The sequence below is a fragment of the Pipistrellus hanaki genome (genome assembly GCF_964339955.1).
Source record: "Pipistrellus hanaki genome assembly, chromosome: 4".
Classification (NCBI taxonomy): Eukaryota; Metazoa; Chordata; class Mammalia; order Chiroptera; family Vespertilionidae; genus Pipistrellus; species Pipistrellus hanaki.
Genome location: NC_140506.1, coordinates 28,063,946 through 28,084,436, shown reverse-complemented (window position 1 = coordinate 28,084,436; position 20,491 = coordinate 28,063,946). Strand labels below are relative to the sequence as shown.

Sequence of the window (20,491 nt, the reverse complement as noted above, 5' to 3'; positions counted from 1 at the left end):
GAAAAATGAAATACCATACACAGGAATGATTCAAATAATTCCTAATCAGAAATCATAAAAGACAAAAGACAGAGGAACATTAACTTTAAAGCGTTTAAGAAACAAGTGTCAACCTAGAATATCAGGAAAAAACAGCCTTCAGAAATGTTGAAATAAAGGCATTCTCTGATTAAAGAAAACTAATAGCATTCATTGTCAAGAGACCTGGTCTAGAAGAAATGCTAAAAAAAAGTTTCTTCAAGGCTGAAGCAATTTTTGTTAAATTTTAAAGAAAAATCATACAAAGTAACAAAAAGATATTTGGAAAATTCCCAAATATCTGGGAATTAGACAACAAACTTCTAAATAACTCATGAGTAAAAAATGATGTCAGATGGGAAACCGGAAAATATTTTGTACCTAAAGAAAATGCAAATGAAGTATATCAAAAAGTTTAGAGGGAAATTTATAGTAGTAAATGCTAATATTCAAAAAGAAGGGAAAAAAGTCAAATCAATAATCTACATATTCACCTTAGAAATTATAAAAAGAATGAGAAATCAAAACTAAAGCACAAGAAAAGAAGTAAAAGATCAGAAATCAATTAAATTGAGAACCAGTCAAAAAAAAAAAAAAAAAAATCAATGAAACCAAAAGCTGATTCTTTGTAAAAGATTAATGAAATCATTAAAGCTGTAATCAGACTGACTAAAAAAAAAGAATAGTTTTAGCAGTTTCAGGAATAAAGGGGGCACATCATTACAGATCCTAGAGGCATTAAAAGGCTCAAAAGGGAATACTATGAACAACTTTATGTCCATAAATTCTACAACTTAGATAAAATAAATTCTGTAAAAACTACCAAGTTCCCTCAAGAAGAAATAATAACCTGAACAGTTATAAATTTATTTTTAAAGTTAAATCTGTAGTTAAAAGTCTCTAACACTGCAGGTCCAGATGTTTCCCTGAAAAATTCTACCAAACATTCACAATAGAAAGAATATAAATTCTACACAATATCTACCAAGAATGGAATAGTTTCCTATTCATTTTATGAGGCCAGCATTACCCTGATATCAAAACCAGAGAAAGACATTACAAGTAAATACAATTACAAATCAATATCATGAACATAAAATAGAACACTTCAACAAAATATCAGCAAACCTAACTAAGAAAATATATATATATTTTAAAAAGTAAACTACAACCAATTAGGGTTTATCACAGGAATGCAAGGCTGGTGCGACATTCAAAATCAATCAGTATAACTTACTATACAAACAGAATGAAGAAGAAAAAAACTATGATCACTTTGACAGATGCAGAAAAAGCAACTGACGAAATTCAACATCCTTTCATAATAAATACAACTCTCAGAAAACTAGGAAAAGAAGATAATTTACTTAACTTGATAAAGAGCATCTGTTAAAAAAAATAAAAGCTCTACAGTTCACATCATAATGGCAAAAGACAGAATGTATTTCCCTTAAGATCAAAACAAGGCAAAGATGCCTGCTCTTGTCACTCCTATTCAATATAATGCTGGAAGTCCTGGCCAGGCCAATAAAGCAAGAAAAGGAGGTCAATGGCATAGATTGGAGAGGAAAACATAAAATAGCCTCTATTTGCAGACAACTAATCTACAAAAAAAAAAGCTCCTAAAACTAATAAGTTTAATGAGGTCATGCAATAAAATTCAAATAAAAAAATCAACTGCACATCTATACTAGTATGCTAAAATGTTATTGAACAATTAGAAATCAATACCAAATAAGAACCCTAAATACCCTAATTTACCTATAAATCTAACAAAACATGCACAATCTCTATCCTAAAAACTACAAAACACTGACAAAAGAAATAAAGACAATCTCAGAAAGCAGAAAGTTACAATATTCATAGATTGAAAGTCTCAAGTGTTAAGATGCCAATTGTTCCCCAAATTGATTTACATATTAAACACAACTCCTCTCAAAACCCTACCAACTGTCTGTGTACATATGGAAAGAATAGATATAAGATAGCTACAATTTTAAAAAAGACAATGCTGAAGACTCACAGTATATTAACATGATATTTGAGACTTCCTATAAAGTTACAGTAATCAAGACAACGTACAAGTGGTAAAAGAAAGGTACATAGATCAATGGATTCAAGAACTCAAAAATAACCCTACACAAATATGACCTACTAAAGGTTCATAGTCAATTCAAAGAAGATAAATCTTTTAAATAACTGGCACTGAGACAATTAGATATTCATGTAAAAAAAATGAGCTTAAACCTGCACCATACACTTCATTAAAAAATAATTCAATAAACTTATTAAAATCTAATTCAGCCCCTGGCAGATGTGGCTTAGTTGGTTGGCTGTTGTCCTATGCACCCAGAAGTTGACTGGCATACCAGGTTTCAGGCTTGATCCCAGGTAAGGGCATGTGGCATGCGGGAGGTAACCAATACATGTTGCACTCGCACATAGATGTTTCTCTCTCTCTAAAAATAAAAAAAAACTATTCCAAAAAAAAAAAAAAAAAAATCAAACAAACCAAACCAAACCAAACAAACAAACAAAAAAACCCAAAACGAACAACCAAAAAAAATAATTCAAAATGGATCATAGACCTCAATGTAAAATATAAAACTTCTAGAAAAAAAAAAAAATCTCTGTAGGTAAAATCTCTTGGGTTAGGTAAAGATAATGTTAAATATAATACCAAAAGTATGATACGTAACAGTTAAAATTGATAGTGGCATTTATCAAAATTAAAAAAAAATCTTACTTTACGAAAGATACTGTTGAGAGAATAAAAAGGCAATCCACAGACTGGGAGAAAATATGTGCAAACCATACATCTAACAGAGACCTTATATCTGCAATATGTAATGCCCTCTCAAACCTCATAAAGAAAATGAACAAACCTACAAAACATAGGCAAAAAATTTGTAAAGACACTTCACCAAAGAAGATATATAGATGGCAAAATGCAGATGAAAATACATGTGGCATTAGCCACAAGGAAAATGCAAATTAAAGCCACACAAGATAACACTATACCCTATTATAATCCTTAAATTTAGAAAAATTGATGTAAAAATTGATAATACCAACTGCTGCCGAGGATGTGGAGCAACTAGAATGCTCACAATTGCAGCTAGGAGTGCAAAGTAATGTAATCACTTTGGAAAATATTCTAGAAGTTTCTTATGACCCAGTAATCCAACCTCTAGGGATTTACCCAAGACAAATTAAAACTTATGTTCACATAAAAATGTGTACAAAAATGTTTATTATAACACTTTCATTTGTAAATGTAAAAGACTGGAAACAACCACAATGTCCTTTAACTGGTGAACTGATAAACTGTGGTGCATATAACAGAATACTACTCAGCAATAAAAATTAATATTAACAAATAATGTGATGTAGATTTATTTTCAATGTATCCATCTTCATAATTCAGAATTCTGTATTTGTCCATATCTGTGTGAAATTTATTTTGAAAATTACTTAAAAGCACTACCAAGACAACTAAAAGCTAAGATAGTTGGCACAGAGCTAACTTTAAATTAAATGTAGAAATTACATATTCTAAAATATGTATCTCATATTTATTTTCACAATTTGTTCTTTTTAAAGATGCAAGTGCAATACTAATTTTTAAAAACAGAATTAGTAACCAAATTTATATTAAGTTCTAGTTCTTTTTAAGTAACTCAAAGATAAAATCAGGAAAATATTAATTAATCAATGTATGTAGTGTTAATGGACTGATTTGCATATAAAGAAACTGATAATGTGACAATGAATCAGTGAGTTTCACCTTTACCTGGGGAAAACTAAAGAGTCTATAAGATAAAACAATATTGACAAGGAAATATAATTTTATGTTTAAAAAAAAGTTCTTTTGAAGAACTAGAGAAACACTAAGAAAACACTAATAGAATAATTATCATCACTAATAGTCACGATTTCTTGGGTGCCTACTATAAGCTACAGGCATTATATTTAGGGTTTTACAAACATTTTCTCATTAACTCATTACAATAATCCCCCCATGGTCAGAATTAATATTTCTACTTTAAAGGTAAGAAAACTAAATTTCAAAGAAATTATGGTCCTTAAAACCAAGATCGTAAATATTTTTGGACACTTAAACAATGACTTCTATGACTTGATGAAAAAAGAAATTCATAAAACTCACCTTAGATTTTCATGCTTATATTTCTCTAATTAGAAAATTTCTATTTTACAAAATGAGAAAATATTTAAAACCTAAGAATTTATTAAATTGCCTGTAACATTCTTTTATCTTTCTAAAAGAGATGCTTCATCCTGAATATTCTTAATGTTAGATTCAAGTTCAGAACTATTACAGATATGGTCTTTTATCTTAACAGTCAATAATACAAAAGCTGTAATTAGCCTTAATAACCAAGTTAACCAAATTGAGTATGTCATTCTCCAAATTTTATTAATTCAGAGTCCCACTTTGGGCACTGATTTCCTTCCCCTCCAATACATGCCTGAAACATTCCCAGCTTTAAAAATAAAACTCTTTGATGATCAAACACTTCATTTTGCTGTCCCTTGGAAATATTAACTCTTTCAAGGACTCATTCAAATATAGAACTCAGTGAGAACTTTGTGTTTCCAGCCGCTAGCAGAAGATTTGGCATCCAGAAGTTATTACTGGTTCTTTCACAGAGCATGCTTAATTATTTGCTATGAGTTACAATGAAAACAAATTCAATAGTTTTAAATTGCTTTCCTAGCTTCAATGCCTCAAAGTATATAAAGGCAATTATCAAATCACTGGTGTGTGCAGCATTCAGATTCTAAATTATCCATGGCGCATTTCAGCTCTCATCTAGGTTTTTTTAACCATCCAGCATGCTTTTCCTTTCCTTTCCCACTACTCAGCCTAATCTGCACTCAGTGGTTTCAGCAAAAAGATGCACTGTAACATACAAGCCCAAGTAAAACAAAACTAGGAAAGCAACTTCCCTGGGAAGAAGAAAAAAAGCACATCGTGAATGGTTCTAATCCACTGCGTGGTCTTAAACCTGTTTACGTCCTATATATACCTGACCAAAATAGTCAGAGAATGTGGGTAGAATCACACTGAGGCAGAAGACAAAGCATCACAAAGGCCTCTGTGGTTACTGGCACAGCACCAATAACATTGCCAGTGGACCACCACCCACACTCCTCACAAAAAAACTCACTGTACAGATAAGGAAACTGAAGTTCAGAAAAGTGGAGAGGTTGTGCTGCTATTAAAAGATGGTAGCCTGGATTTGTTACCACACCCACATTCCCTGCAAAATCATTATTCTTAAACACTATGGTGTTTAGCTTTCTGCCAGGCTATGTGGTCAGATTATTCTGTAAGTTAGGATTTATATGTGCAACTATGCACCTATGATTTCCAAGATTAATGTTTTTAGTCTTTTGACAGAATCATTATTCCCTTCCTCACATTTTAGCATTATAATACAAATGACATATTACCGTCTAAAATTATGAAGGAGCCTTAAGTGTACAACCAATAAACTGTATATTTCAACCATGTGTTCTTAGAACATATCTTATGCATGTATAGAAATCATATCCAACAAAAACTATACAAGTTCATCTAAGTGGAGCCTAATAAAACAAAAGACAGGCATAGCAAATAAATAATTTCACTGTAGATTAAAACAGCAGAAAAACAATCTGAAAACTCAGCTTACAATTGAAATCTGTTTTCTCTGAAAATATGTTAATATCCGATGAGGTCCGTTAGGGGGGAGTTGTGTCAGCATTTCTGGGATAATGAACTTGCATGTGACTGAGTGTGCTTTTTGCCTGCTGGGGGGAGCCTTATGATCTGTGACTGAATAAATATGGACATTCTTTAACTGTTGCTACCCTGCCTCCCCCCCACCAAAAAACTTGTTTGTAAAGCTACTTCTACTCCATGTTTTTTTAAAATATGCAAATAAGTCTGTTTAAAATAAAAGCTACACATTTTATAAAAAACACTTTGGATTTTTTGATAAATGTTACTCTTTCCCCTGTTTTCCAGGAGGTACAATGAGTATAATGCTACTGAAAATAGCAAAGGGAAGGGAGCAGAGGACCAAGGCCACCAATATCACCTTGTTTACTTTTTATTTATTTTTTTAAATTTGTCCATTACAGTTGACATTCAATATTATTCTGCATTAGTTTCAGATGTACAGCATAGTGCTTAGACAATCATGTACTTTTATTTTCTTTAAAGGTGAGAATAAAAAAGGTCAGTGAGTCCCTTTCCTCTGTTTCAAAGATAGAGAATGACGACTGTTAAATGTATGGGAAGAGTAATTTCTACTTTTTAATATCACGTTTATTTTTATGAACTAGCAGCAAGCAAAGAAAAACAATCACTTCTGGTATTTCCCAGGGTTCCACAAATATGAAAACAATTCATAATATTTATCATATTTATTTTTGTTCTTAGAGGCTATTATAAGAGGCTAGAATTTCATGCATGATCCAATTAACTAATTATACTTATTTAGAGGCCACGAAATGCCTAATTGCAGTCACAAATAGGAGATCACTGGCATAATTAGTTGTGCTAGCAAAACTGTAGTTACAAAATTTCTTGGGTCAGGCCACACAAAAACCGTGACCCTAATTATAGTATTGTTCTCGGTACAATTCAGTCTTAATATGGTAGTCACTCATGTTTAGAAAATAAGTTTAACTGGCAAAAACATCCCCCTAACTTTAAATTTAGTATGCTAGCTTCTTAAGTCTCTAAAATATCTCAAGGAAAACTTCAAAATAAAACTTCAGGGATGCTGTAAAGAGAGAGTTTTTAAGATCACTTAGTTCAAGCAGGGATACCCATCTTTTTGTTCTCAAGAAATAAAATAAGCCACATATATTCCAAAGCAGTTGAATGGTATTCTGGATAATGTTCCTTTGGGCAAACCTGTGGCCCTTATTTCTAATATGTGGTCTTCCCATCCCACTTGATGTGTCAGTGCTACTGGGTCAACATGCAACATTCATTAAAAACAGCCTGGCCTCACTAGGAACCTGGTTCTACAGGAAATAACCAAAGACAGCAAATTCACCACTCACCATCCTTCTCATTTTTGAGGGAGGAAGGAAAGACAGAAGACACAGTGACAGACAATGTCTTATTTTGATACAGAAAGAGTAGTGAACAGTTAATGAAGAGAAGGAACGTGAGCTGTGGTAAACTCCAAAAACATTCTCCACGTGCTCTGCACTGGCTGTGTAAGGAAGCTATCTATGCAAACAGTTCCATGATTCGTCCAACAGTCCTGTCTCAAGTCTCTCTATATATACATATACATATACATATACATATACATATACATATACATATACATATACATATACATATACATATACATTTCTTTAGGTCTCCAGGATGCCTCTTTTCAACTGAATCTACTAACCCCACAGACAAAAGATTCTTGGAATGAGAAAGTGGTATGTGTATTATTTAAATTACTTTATTTTAGGCCTCAAGAATCATTATCATGCTCATATTACAGATAAGGAAACTGAGGTCTATCTAAGCTAAGGGACCTGTATAGGGCTACACTGTTAGTAAATATGAGAATTAAAATCTGTACTTTTAAAAAGGGTGTCTGCTCAAATAACCCCGTTGTTTATATTCCAATTGAAGTCTTTGAAAACTGAAACAGTCCTGGCAAGGTTATATTCATTTGTCCTTTGGGGAAAAAAATATGCTTGGTCAAGTCTAACAAGGAAATTACCTTAGAATACATATTATAAAATGAATCAGAATAGTATCTTATAATATGAAATGTATTAGATCTAGCCTCAAAATTTTCTGAAATGCATCCTACCTTATATAACTTCACTTCTTGGGTTGTTTTAGTCTGTTTTGAGCTGTTTTAATTTTCACTTATCTGTTTTCTAACTAGATAATAAGTTCCTCAATGGCAGTGCCTACCATAGGGAACTATAAACAACAGGCTTTTTGTTAATTCTCCTGCTGTTCTGGTAGGTCACTGCTGTCCACCAACCATATTTATAGATAAGTGCTTCCCTGAGCCACTGGTACAACACCTTTCCTTTCACTTATCATGGAGAACTAATTTAGGAAAAAATTAATCAGAAGCCCTACCAAAAATAATAAAATTTACCATTGGTTATTATTATAGACTATTTTAGCACTACGGTTGTATAAGAATAGCAAGAAAAAGTGTTTATAGTATCCTGTCATATTAGAACTGCCATTTTATTCGTAAAAACAGTTTTGTAATGCACTGACTTTTTTATGGAGTTCAGAAAGAACCTGCGATGGGTGCCCTGAGTTTCTCAGAGAATACAATGTTTCATTTTGCTCTAATTCATTCTATTACCGAATTAAACTTTGATGTATTGGTCTTGACAAGTGCTTCATGCTGATTGTATTGTGTATGATAGTATAATCACTCCCCATGCATTTCCCACTGGCTGGCTGATTAATGCAATAGATTACCTGCAGCACTGATGGCAAGAGGGAATCATTGCCCTTCTGTGCTCTAAACTGTTTGCATTTCCAGTGTGCATGCATGCGTGTGTATATATGTGTGTGTTTTTACACGTACTCGGGCACCCATGAAGATCTACCTATACATATGTGGAAAAGGTGGGATAAACCAGAAGAAGAAAAGGAAAAGAAAACTGAGGACACAGAGAACATTAATGTCAATCATTGTTTTTAGTACTCGTTTCATAATGCTTCCACATAGGGTGGAAAAACATAGGGCACAATGTTTTTCTCAACCTTTACAGAAAAACTAACTTTAAAAATGTGTCACAATCATTGTTCAGAAGGGAAAAGGGGGAAGAGGGGGGATTATCAAGTGAGCACTTACACAGGGATGAAAAAGAATAGCTATGAAATTGGTTTAAATGCCCCAATAAAAACAAAGTATATAGTGAGTAGTTTATTGGTTAAAAACCAACAACAACAACACAAAAATCTCTAGATGACTTGGTCTTGGAGATCAGACTCTTCTTGTGCTCTTGAAGCTTTTTGAAAGTATTTCTCCTAATGGGATTTTCTCCCTATTTCAAGCTTATATTTGACCCAAGTGCCCTGTAGACTCCTCCCACCCAAACCCTTCAGCCCTTGCTCATCTGCAAAGACTGTGACTTCCAATCTAAGGCACTTCAAGACTGCTGATCGCTTTCAACTACCTAACTTATGAATGATTCTCACTCTCTTCTCCAGGTTTGCTGAAGTAAATTTTGAAATTTACTAGAGTAACCCAAAATGAAAAGGGTTAGAAAGCATGATCCAGAGTCAACAAAGTCTGACCGGCCATAGCTCACCATCACAGAGATTTAGATTTCTATCTCAAAGGTTATCTTCACAACAGAAGGCATAGAGTTGACTGAGTTAGCCACATTTTAGACAACTATGATCACTACTCCTGGCAATTTACCTTTAGCTCAGAATCTGAGAAAATAACTGGAAAACCAGTTACTAACTCATCCAAACAATTTAATGTCAGAAGGTACCTGTAGAATCCTATTCTGATTTCAATTTGGAATTTTTAAATAAAATTAACAAAATTATACAATTACCAGACAAGATTACAGCAGCCTCACAAAAATTCATCTGCTGCAAATCACTTATAAGCCTATCTTTCCCCCTAAAATATGTAAGAGGAAATTCTTTATATGAATAAAAAAGTTATTCTTTGGTATATTTCTAAGAAGATCAGCTAATTAAAAGTCTATAAATATGACTATCAAGCATGCATTTTGAATCTCAGAATCCTTTCTTCTAGATAAATCTTGGTGGAAAGCATAGTCTAAAGTGATGAAAATCACTTTGCTGGAATTCAGAAGAACCTGCTCTCTCTCCCTTTCTCTCTCACCTAGGGCTCTGTGAGGCAGGGTCTGAATAGCCCCTGTCAAAGGGATAACCAATATTAATCACTTCCCTGGATTAACCACTTCCCCAACCCTCATTAACCTACCTAAGCTTAAATGAACTATGAGAACATTTGTAAAGCACCCGCTTGGTACCAGCACCCAGAGAGCAGTGTATATGTACTAGTATGTGGCTGCCTCAGGCCTGGGCTTCCACTTTTCATTCTAGCTCCTGGCATTCCTGATTCCTGGGAAGCCCCTGGGAATATCAAGATTGTTTAAATAAGGCTTCTCAGACCTTGTTAATTTTTGTATGCTGCCACTTCAGGGTAAGAAATGGTGCAAGAAAATTATCCCTAGCCTTTCTTCATTTTCATTTTCACTCTTGAGATCCACAATTTAGCAAGGAGATTCCTCCAGCTAGATTTCCCTTTGGTGGTAATTTCTTGAGGACAAATGCAATACTAACTCTTAGGAAATGGGAAAAGGAGAACTTTTCTAAAATTGTTTTGAGGAAGAAAAGGACACATTTTACTCATGCTCTTACATTCCTATTAGCTACTAATTTGAGTGTAGTATCTACTACCAATGGACTTATGGACTAAATAAAAAGACAGCATAAAAAAGTAACTGAACCCATTCTGGTACAAATAATGTCCCAGCATGCTACAAATATGAGACAGAACACTAAAGGATACAATGAATCATAAGGCATCTGAACACCTAATTAAATCTCCACGGTATTTAGAATAAAGTTTTATAAAGATATACAAAGGGGTGACCTCAAGTGTTGTTGCAAATTATTCAAATATGTAATACCTTATAAGACTATCATTAAGATTCTCAAACTGATAATAGGATCAAATGATCTATAAAGATCTCTTTTAATCTTGAGAATCTACTATTTTATATTAATATTTATTTAAACTATTTTCTCTTTATTTCCACTTTCACATACAGGTTACCAAATGGATATTAAACCTTAGCACCTGCAGTCAAAAGAAGCATGATTGACCACATTACACAGTATTTATCATAGGTTTGCTAACTATACAGAAATATGCCTTCTCTTTTGGTTAACTTCTGACCCAAACTAGAAATTACTCTGTCTACTTAAAGAAGCAGAGAATAAACCCCTCCTTCCCATTCCCAGACAAGACAGAATCCAGAGGCCTCTGACCCAAGAACACAGAGGTCTCAGTTTTAAGAGACAGAAAGCAGTAAGATCATACAACAGAAAAAGAAACCAGACCCCAGTAATGAGGACTCAGCAGCAGATACCATTCTGAGAACAGTGCTGGAGGGAAGCAATACAATACAATTGACAAAGCCTGTGTATTTAGAGAGAGCTCTGAATTATAAGGGGGAAAGCAGAGACTGAGACAGGAACTCACAACCCTATTCAGAGTGGAAGAGCCCAGCCTATGGGCAGGAAAGGTCTGCAGAGCCTACAGACCACATCAGGTAAACAAATGCTGGAAACCATGTTATCATAGGGCTTTGTATAGATAGGCCAGGACAAAGACAGTAAGTAGCCTAAGGGTCTTCCCTGTCTCCTCAGCAAAGGGGACTGAGAAATTAGGTCAAAACTTCACTGTATCCAATCTGCAGTATGTAATATTTTACCTAATAATAGACAAACATGAAAAATTGACCGTACCTCCGTTATGCCACCAGCCAATCAGGAGTGATATGCAAATTAACCCAACAAATATTGTGGTTAATTTGCATACACAAGCATATCCCCCCCCCCCCCCCCCCGCCCGCCTCTCAGGGCCTCTGGGCAGTGTGGGAAGGCAGGGCCGAGTAGAAAGAGGTGGCTCCCAGAGCAGAAAGAGGTGGCTCCAGGGCCTGAGCAGAAAGGGGCTGGGCTGGAGTGGAGTGGAAAGGTAGTGCCGACAGCCAGGGAAAGGAAAGCCCATTCTAGCACGAATCTTCATGCATCAGGCTTCTAGTCTTAATATATAATGCAGTTCTCAATGGCATATGCTTGCCTATTCTATATTAATGTGCTTGTTTTTTTCAGAGTCTGAAATTAGAGAGTTGGAAACAAATGAGCAACTAGATGAGGTGCGCTCTGCTGACCACTGCAGTCAGGACTGAGGGAGCACTGATGGGCAGATCTGGCCAGGCAGCTTCTACAGCATGGTTTACAGCCATCTAGGTATAATCTTCACTGGGTTCCCTGCTCTGCACTTAGCAGAGAGACTGCCTAACTAACACATTATGCAGTCTTTTTTTTTAAAAAGCAGAGGACAGTGTCTAGTTTGGTGGTTAAGTCTTTGAAGTCACTGACACCTGAGATAAAATTCCTGCTCTGCTGCTGTGATCTTAAGCAAGTTATGCAGTCTCTTTAAGCCTCAGTTTTCTCAGCTGGTAAATTAGGGCTAATAACTGTTTAAGAATTAATTAAACAATGCATGAACTAAGTGCTTAGCATAGTGCCTGGTGTAGTGGCTGGACTGTAATGGGAAATAAAACAAAGCAAAAAAAAAAATCTAGATCCTCTCTCTTTCTCTCTTCCCTCTGAAGTTAACATGGAAGAAGAACAGGCTGGATTGAAGGCAACATTTTTTATAATGAGTATAAACCCTTTATACCCTTCCCTCAATTGAGCTCATCCCTACCTTTATTCATGTTATTCCTTCTTTTTGGAGTATTCCCTACAATTCACTTTCATGACCATCTTGTAAAACCATATTAAATTCAATCTGTACACATATATATACTAAAATGGGAATAAATTACCCTATCAAAGTGCTTCTCAGTTCATTCATGCCTGTTTTTATTTTATTTTTTTATTTTATTGATTTTTTACATAGAGGAAAGGAGAGGGATAGAAAGTTAGAAACATCGATGAGAGAGAATCATTGATCAGCTGCCTCCTGCACACCCCCCACTGGGGATGTGCCCGCAACTAAGGTACATGCCCTTGACCAGAATCAAACCCGGCACCTTTCAGTCCGCAAGCCGACGCTCTATCCACTGAGCCAAACCGGTTTCGGCCATTCATGCCTGTTCTAACCTCTCGTGTCTCCTGATGTCTGGCAGCTCTCTAATCCCACCTTTCTACTAGTACCATTGTCATAATAAAATAAAAGATTTTATACATCTATTCCTCTGGACATAGTAAGTGCTAAATATGTACTGATAGAGAAACCAGAGTAAGAATTCTGGAAAGAAGGCCCTATCTGTGCTCCCCCAGTCCTGAAGTGGTAAAGCTGTATTCTCCTTGTACTCAAGGAAGACAAGCTGGTAGGTGCCAATCCCAATAATGTGGTTCATTAGGATAGCAGTCGCAGCTACAAGGAAGTTTCCAAGTCTGTCCTGACATCTTACTGCAAGGGGGCTCTGGGAATTGCTGTTTTCTCCACGGCACTGCAAAGGAGGTAAACCACACTGGAATGCTTTCTAGTTCTCAATGAGAAGCAGTTACTCCTACGCCATTCACTAACCACCATCAACTTCAAAATGTGGAAAGCTTGAGTTTGAATTTACCACAGAAACTAAGGGGTTTAAAATAGTGTTTGTGTGTGTGTGTGTGTGTGGGGGGGGAGTGCGGGGGTAGGGAGAGGGAGGATGGAGGGGGTTCCTAGCCCACTGCTTTCAGTAATGTAAGACGGCATTTCCCAGAAACTTCTCCACAATTACCCCCCAAACCAGAGACTTCAGAATATTATTTCTGGCTGTGCACAAAGGGTCTTACTATATCCTCTAGAATGTGTAACAAGTATATGTTTTCTTCCTTATTCAAGAATAATGTTATGGGTAGCCCTGGCTGGGTGGCTCAGTTAATTGGAGCATCATCCCACACAATAAAAGACTGGTTTGATTCCCAGTCAGGACACATAACTAGGTTTCAGGTTTGACCACAGATCAGGGCACATACAGGAGGCAACTGATCAATGTTTCTCTCTCACACTGATGCTTATCTTCCTCCACCCCCCTTCCTCTTTCTCTAAAATCAATAAGCATATTCTCAGATGAAGATTAAAAAGAAAAAAAGAAAAAAAAGGAATAATGTGGGAGGGTGTAGAATAAGCCGTGAGATGAGAGAAGACTACTTCTATCTGGGGATTTAGAAGGAACAGCATTTTCTAGATTCATGGTATAGGTAATTTTTAGTATTTTAAATAAATGCGATCCCAATGAGTAAACTAAGTCCTCTACTGCTAACTCATTTCAAGTGCTCTGAGTCTGTAACCTACTCAATCTGTCCAGCAATATAGCTGTTGCTTAATAACAGTGGTCAAACTAACCTTACAATGAAATTTAAATAAGAAAGAAACATCTAACTATGGCTATTTCTGCTAAATAGCAAAACACATGACTCAGCTTACAGAGAAAGTTATGTGTTTAAAATGGAGGTGAGGGGGTGTCCCGCGCCACACAGGAGGGGTATTATGTAATACTTGAAAGTAAAAATTTAAGTCTTTTCCCCATGATAAAACTGTAATTAAATCTTATTTAACTGTTTCCTCTAATGACATCCATTTTAATTAGGTTTTAATAAACTGGCAGCCACAACCTATAGTTTTAAAAAGCAAAGTAAAATTACAGTCTAGGAAACATTTAAGGCGAAGAGACCCATCAATACAGGTGAGAGGTTATAATATATCCCCTCATACCTCCACAATAATTAAGTGTGCTGAATAGACAGCCATTAGGGCCAACCAGTAGGTGTGCTCATCACCAATAGCACTGGGTTGTTCTTTGAAATCCCAAGTAGTATCTATGATCTGTTTTCCAAGAAATTTGCAAGTCACGGAATAACAAAAGCAATTCAAGAGGTGTGTTTCTACAGCTCTACTAGCTGTGTAGCCTCTATAAAATGTGCAGCTTAGCTTCTACCATTGCAAGGGGCTTTCTGTCTTAAGATTTTAATACACACTTTTTCTTATAGCTGATTATGACACAACAATACTTCTCTTGAGAAGACTACCTTAGGTTTAAGAAAATGAACATTCATGTAGAGAAATTAAAATTAATATATGAAAAACTGATTCACATACAAGACAAAATATCTGCAAATGAGATGGACTAAACAGAAGCTTAATATGCATTTGTATTTATTTCATACTAGATTATGAAAATCAGGGAGTAAATCACAAAATTAACTCAGACCAAATGAATATCATAGGCACTTATTTTAGAAAAGAAGAACTGAGCATAATTAGTTCTTTTGTTAGCCAGAGAATGGGGGAAGAAATTGGGCCTGTTGCTACCTCAAAAAAAGTTTACATATATTTATCTGATGTGAGAAAAAGTTAAGTGAATGCTGTTTTTAAAACTAATTTTAAATCAGCAACACTTAAATTTTAATAAATTACATATACTCAGAATATTATAAATTCTGGGGAGGGGGAATATCTATCCTATAAAAATTTTTTTTGTAATCTGGCCAAGAATCTGATGCCTCCAAACCCCTCTGCCAAGAAGCAGAGTTGCTTAGCCAAGATAGTCTTACTTGTACTTTCGTCAAAGTAAAGCTTTCATGCCAGGAGTATTTTTTCTTTCTTTTCTGGTGTATTGGTCATTGCCAGAAATGGACCCATCGAATCCACCGGTGCTAAGGAGTTAAGCATCTGAGATTTAATTTAACAGTTTCAGTTTTATTAAGCTGTCACAAGAGCAGCCCCACTTTGATAACAGTAGCTGCTCCAATTATGGCTTGGTTTAGGGTTGACAAGTGTAATGATTCATTCGTGGCACATGAGAAGCAATAAAAGGTTGTTTTGCATTACAGCTTTAAAAATGTGGGCACTTTTTTCATTTAATTTGTCACTTAGCTTTTGCTAAGAGGACATTTAAATTGCAGTAAAAGGCAAATGGGGCTTTTAGTTTAAATGTAATCCCCATATTTAAATGATCTGTAATGGCGCAGTGTTGGAGTGGGAACACTATTGTCTCACAGTGGGTCCTGATGGTGACATGTGACATTTGTATTCAAGTCCTGTATTATCCGTGTGGCTAAAGGGCTTCCAATTTCATTTCACAGCCAGAAGCCTGCAGAAAACACCAATTAACTTGCAGATCCCATTTGCCGACAAAACTCAGCCTCTTCTCAATGTCTGGCATCTGGCAGCGCTCAGCATTTAATTCCAGAGCAGAGCCTTGAAGCAATGTGAGCCCAGTGCAGGGGCACAAAGTCAAATTCCCCCATTTTATTAAGAACCAAAATCCTTTCCCTTTGTAGTCCAGAAGCAACTTTTAGTTAATTTTTTGGTGAATGAATATTAAGATGTGATAGCTATTGTTCTAAGTAGGATTCTTCACAGAACTCAAACCCCATTAAAACAGCAGGTGACCTCTGCTCACCACCAGAATACATAGAATTTATAGCAATCTAGTAATAATTTGGGGACGGGGTGTGATGAAAGAAAACATAGGGCAAGAAGATGTACTCTTCATCCTGGACTGAAACCAAACTTGAATAGAGCGTGGTCCATAATTAGAAGATCTTCAGGGGGTATAACTAGAATCAGCTCATGGAAACTTCCACCTAATGAGACTTTATACTTTTGATTAAGGGTTGAGGTACATAATTTTCAAAACCAACTTGGCAAAGTAAGATGTGACTAATGGATTAAATGTGAACTATCCAAGTTTTGGCTATATCAACTGTATTTATTTGATAACCAATACATTTAGTTGGTATTTTCTTCTTATTAGTTATTTGTAATTCTAAGCTTCTCTAAGTCCCAAAGTTCTTTAAATTTCATTCATTTAATATTAATCCAATAGTTTTCTTAAATGATTCCCTTCATTATAGTTTTTTTTTTTAGTGCTAGTCCTTTTTACCATCATAAACCAATTACTGAATTCAGCATTTACTGTAACAAAATTGGGGAAAGATTACTTAGGAAAGTCAAACACTCAGTATTCTATAAAAGTAGTTGTTTAAACTATGCATTATACCTATGTTTTCTAACCACTACAGCATGCTCCCAAATATCCCTCCAATACACTGAAAATATCTACTGACATTACAGATTAATTGGGAGTGGGGGGAGGGAGAGAGAAGGCCATCGCCTTTATTCTTTCAGGTCCACAAGGAAAATACCAAGATTAAATTGACATTTACCAAGAGTTGCCATCCACAGTCAAGTTCCTGAACACACATCCTATTAATGGGAAGAAGAAAACTTGCATGTCAAATTCTTTACAAACTTGTTGTATAACCCTACGCCATACAACATCATCTTATGGAAGTCCCTTAACCTCCTCAAAATTTAGTTTCCTTTTCTGTAAAAGAGTTCATCTCAAAAGTCCATTTCAATTACTATGACCATGTGGTATCTTCATCAGCAAGTTTCACTTGGTCTAGAATAGATATGGGATCAATTAGCCTGATGTGTTCCCCCATCATTAGGCAAGATGAAGACAGGTATGAACATGTGAAGAGTTCTACTACTCAACTGCATTTAGACCAAGATATTTTAGTAAATATACCAAGAACTTAAAATTAATGCAAACACAATAAAGTACTTGTTAAAAAATTCCATTCATTACATAGATTTCTTAATAGAAAGACAAAATAATAAGTAAGTTATTAATTCCTTAGTAATGAGCATTAGGTAACAAGAGTCATCCCCCAACATTTATCAGTGAACATGACAGCTGTTTCTCCTTTTTTTCCAACCACCTGCTGTATCAATATCTTTACCACCAAGGATTTGGAAAGCAAAGAGTCTGCTCTATATTTTTTATTCTTATGATCATTAGTTCATTTTAATCTATAATAGTAAAAATATAAAATGAATGTTCAAACTACTATTTTTAATGTAGGGAAAAACAGCCAAATTTTAACTGATTTGATCACAATATTACTCTAAAAACAAGAAACTAGCTCTTTTATACAAAACTGGAGGCCTGGTGCACGAATTCGTGCACAGGTGAGGTCCGGCAGGCCCACCCCTGCCGACTGAGTCAGGCCAGCCGGGGACAAGGGCTGCGGGTGGTTGCCTGGCCAGCCCGGACCCCTGGTTGAACTCCCAGTGGAACTCCCTGTGGAGGGAACAATTTGCATATTAGTTTTTCATTATATAGGATACTTATTTCAAAGTAATACAGTTTCTCAAATACTTAAAGGTGATTCCTGTGCTTGCTTTCCTTAAGATCAGACAGTTCCCTCCAAACCCTGCCAAGATTGTTTCCTGCAAAGTCCTTATTCTCCCTATCTTCTACCCAGTATATTTTGGCAACAAGTTCATATATGAGTAGAGCTCTCTCTTCATCAATACACTGACCATGCTCTTTAAACATTCAACATGGTCTTCAACAATATAACTCAATAGCAATCTGTCAGGAAACTTGTATTTACCCAGCTCATCCCAGAGCTGCCTGTATTTGTCAGTCATCGCAGTGCCTTGTTGCCTCCAAAGTGACAGACGAGGATCAGCCATGAATTGCTCTGTTATCAAGGTCAACATGCGGGCCCCATTAGAGTCCCTCATCTTCAGCATCTCCCGAACCTAGTGGGGGGGGGGAAAAAAGACTTTAAAAAAATGTTCAAAAACAAACAGCAATACAGAGACAGATCACTTTTCTTGGGAGGGGGGCAGTTAATTCTCGACACCAACTCTCTTAAGCAAAAAAAAAAAGTTGTTAAAACTGGTTTCTACCCTAAATGATAATTGGATCAAAGAACTGAAACTTACTCTTAGTTTTCTATATTGTTTTAGAATCCACAGAAGGAAAGAAATTTTACTAACTTCCAGTTCAAAAAGAAAAATTGCTAGATTCCAGAAAAACAGTACCAAAATCAACAAGACAAATCATCTGGCATCTTTCTGACTCCCCAGTTGATTGCACTTCCAACCAGATGAGGTGAGCCTAAAAAGCAAGCTACTAATAACTCTTTAGGGGATCTTCTGAATTGACCTAATGATGTTTACAATAGCATCTGCCCTGCAGAGTTTTTTAGAAACAGTTTTATTGAGACAAAATTCACATACATACAATTCACCAATTTAAACTGTGCAATTCAGTAGTTTTTAGTATATTCACAAAGTTGTGCAACTCTTCAGTTTTTTAGGTAAATTAGTAATTTCAGTAAGTTCTCTCTCACCGAAGTTCTTTGGCATAAAGAGCAATGTCATATTCATTTTGATGGACTACTTTTGCAATGGTAAAAGGAAAGTGAACCCAGCTGTAGGTTCAAGAACCCTTTTGGCTCTAAACAAGTAATCCACGAATCAAAATCATGACCAGGGCCCTAGGAAGTTCTCAGTTTCTTATGCAGGAACCTCGAGCTCTCTGTCCATTATTCTTGTGCTACATTTTTAAAATAAAAGAAAGGCAGAAAAAAAACACAAGGCTATCAGGAAACCCTAAATGAATTCATCCTTTCCAAAAGTGCACAGCTACGCATTCAACAAGAAGCCCAGCTGATTACCAGTTCTCTCCATAGGAAATTCCTAGAGCAAGGTCATGAACAGTGGAAAAGGAGAGGTAGGTCCTTTGATTCAAAATACTCTCTTTGTGAACAGCAAATGAGGAGGAAATGGCAGATTATCAATAAAACATCTCAAACCTCCAGATCAATACATCCTCCTTCAGGCTTGTACCGTGACAAGTGATGGAATCCCCTCATAGGTTCCAGAATGTAAGCCTTGTGAAGAACTCAAAAGCATTTCTACAGTAAATCACAAGGGTTATGCTTCCAGGAAGGTTATCTCAGTAATCTTAAAAAGGAATTTATTACTAATACAGAAGCACTAAAAATTCATGAATAGATGAAGACTGGAAGAAAGAGGGTGCTGCCATTTCTTGTACACATACTTAAATTACATTTATACTTACCATTTAATCTTTATAATAACCATATAAAGTAGGCCAGATTATAATCCCCATTTTATGAATTATAAAACCAAGTTAAAGTACAAAGGGCTAAAGGAGTCAAATATATGGTGACAAAATCAGAATCCAGACCTGTCTTAACTCTACTGAATACTAAGTTATGCCATTCCCAAATTAGAAGGTGATGTTAGTTCATATGTCATATGTAATATATACATCATATAGAGATAAAAACTACTAATTAAGGCCAGTCTAACACCTCTTTCACACTGCTTCTACTAGGCCTCTGATGGCATGAGACTATGAAATACTTCCAGTGTGTCTAAATATACTAAACCTTTAATAGTTACCACTATACCAAGTTTGATTTAATGTTTACTTTCCTGATAAACTTCTAACCTATTACTCAGCTAGAAATAGCAATGAAAATAAGCACTAGTAAGCATATAAACCAATACTATTATCCAACACTCAAGTACTACATCTATAGCATAATGGTAATTAATTTTCAGACTGTTGACTCTGAGGCATTAAAGGAGTTTGAAGTGCCTATGAGTTACGAAAGATGAATAAGCCATGAGTAAATAATTTTAAAGTTAAGTGTATTTTTTGTAAATCTAATCATCAGAAGATTGGCAATCTCTGTATGGTATATGCTGCAAGAGTGGAGGAACCTTTTTTCTGCCAAGGGCCATTTGGATATTTATAACATCATTCGCAAGGCATACAAAATTATAAGCTTAAAAATCAGCTTGTTATATTTTGTCAAACATTTAATTAACTTACCCCTAATGCCTTGGCAGGG

At 35.5% G+C, this 20,491-nt stretch overlaps 1 protein-coding gene across 1 annotated transcript in view; it reads right to left on the bottom strand.

Moving 5' to 3' along the window:
• ZSWIM6 (zinc finger SWIM-type containing 6) overlaps positions 1 to 20,491 on the bottom strand; it is a 164,237-nt gene that overhangs the window by 26,641 nt on the left and 117,105 nt on the right. The window contains exon 4 of the mRNA XM_084880590.1: positions 18,209 to 18,359. Within this exon, the coding sequence (XP_084736716.1) occupies positions 18,209 to 18,359 (151 nt within the window). The remainder of the gene's footprint in view (positions 1 to 18,208; positions 18,360 to 20,491) is intronic.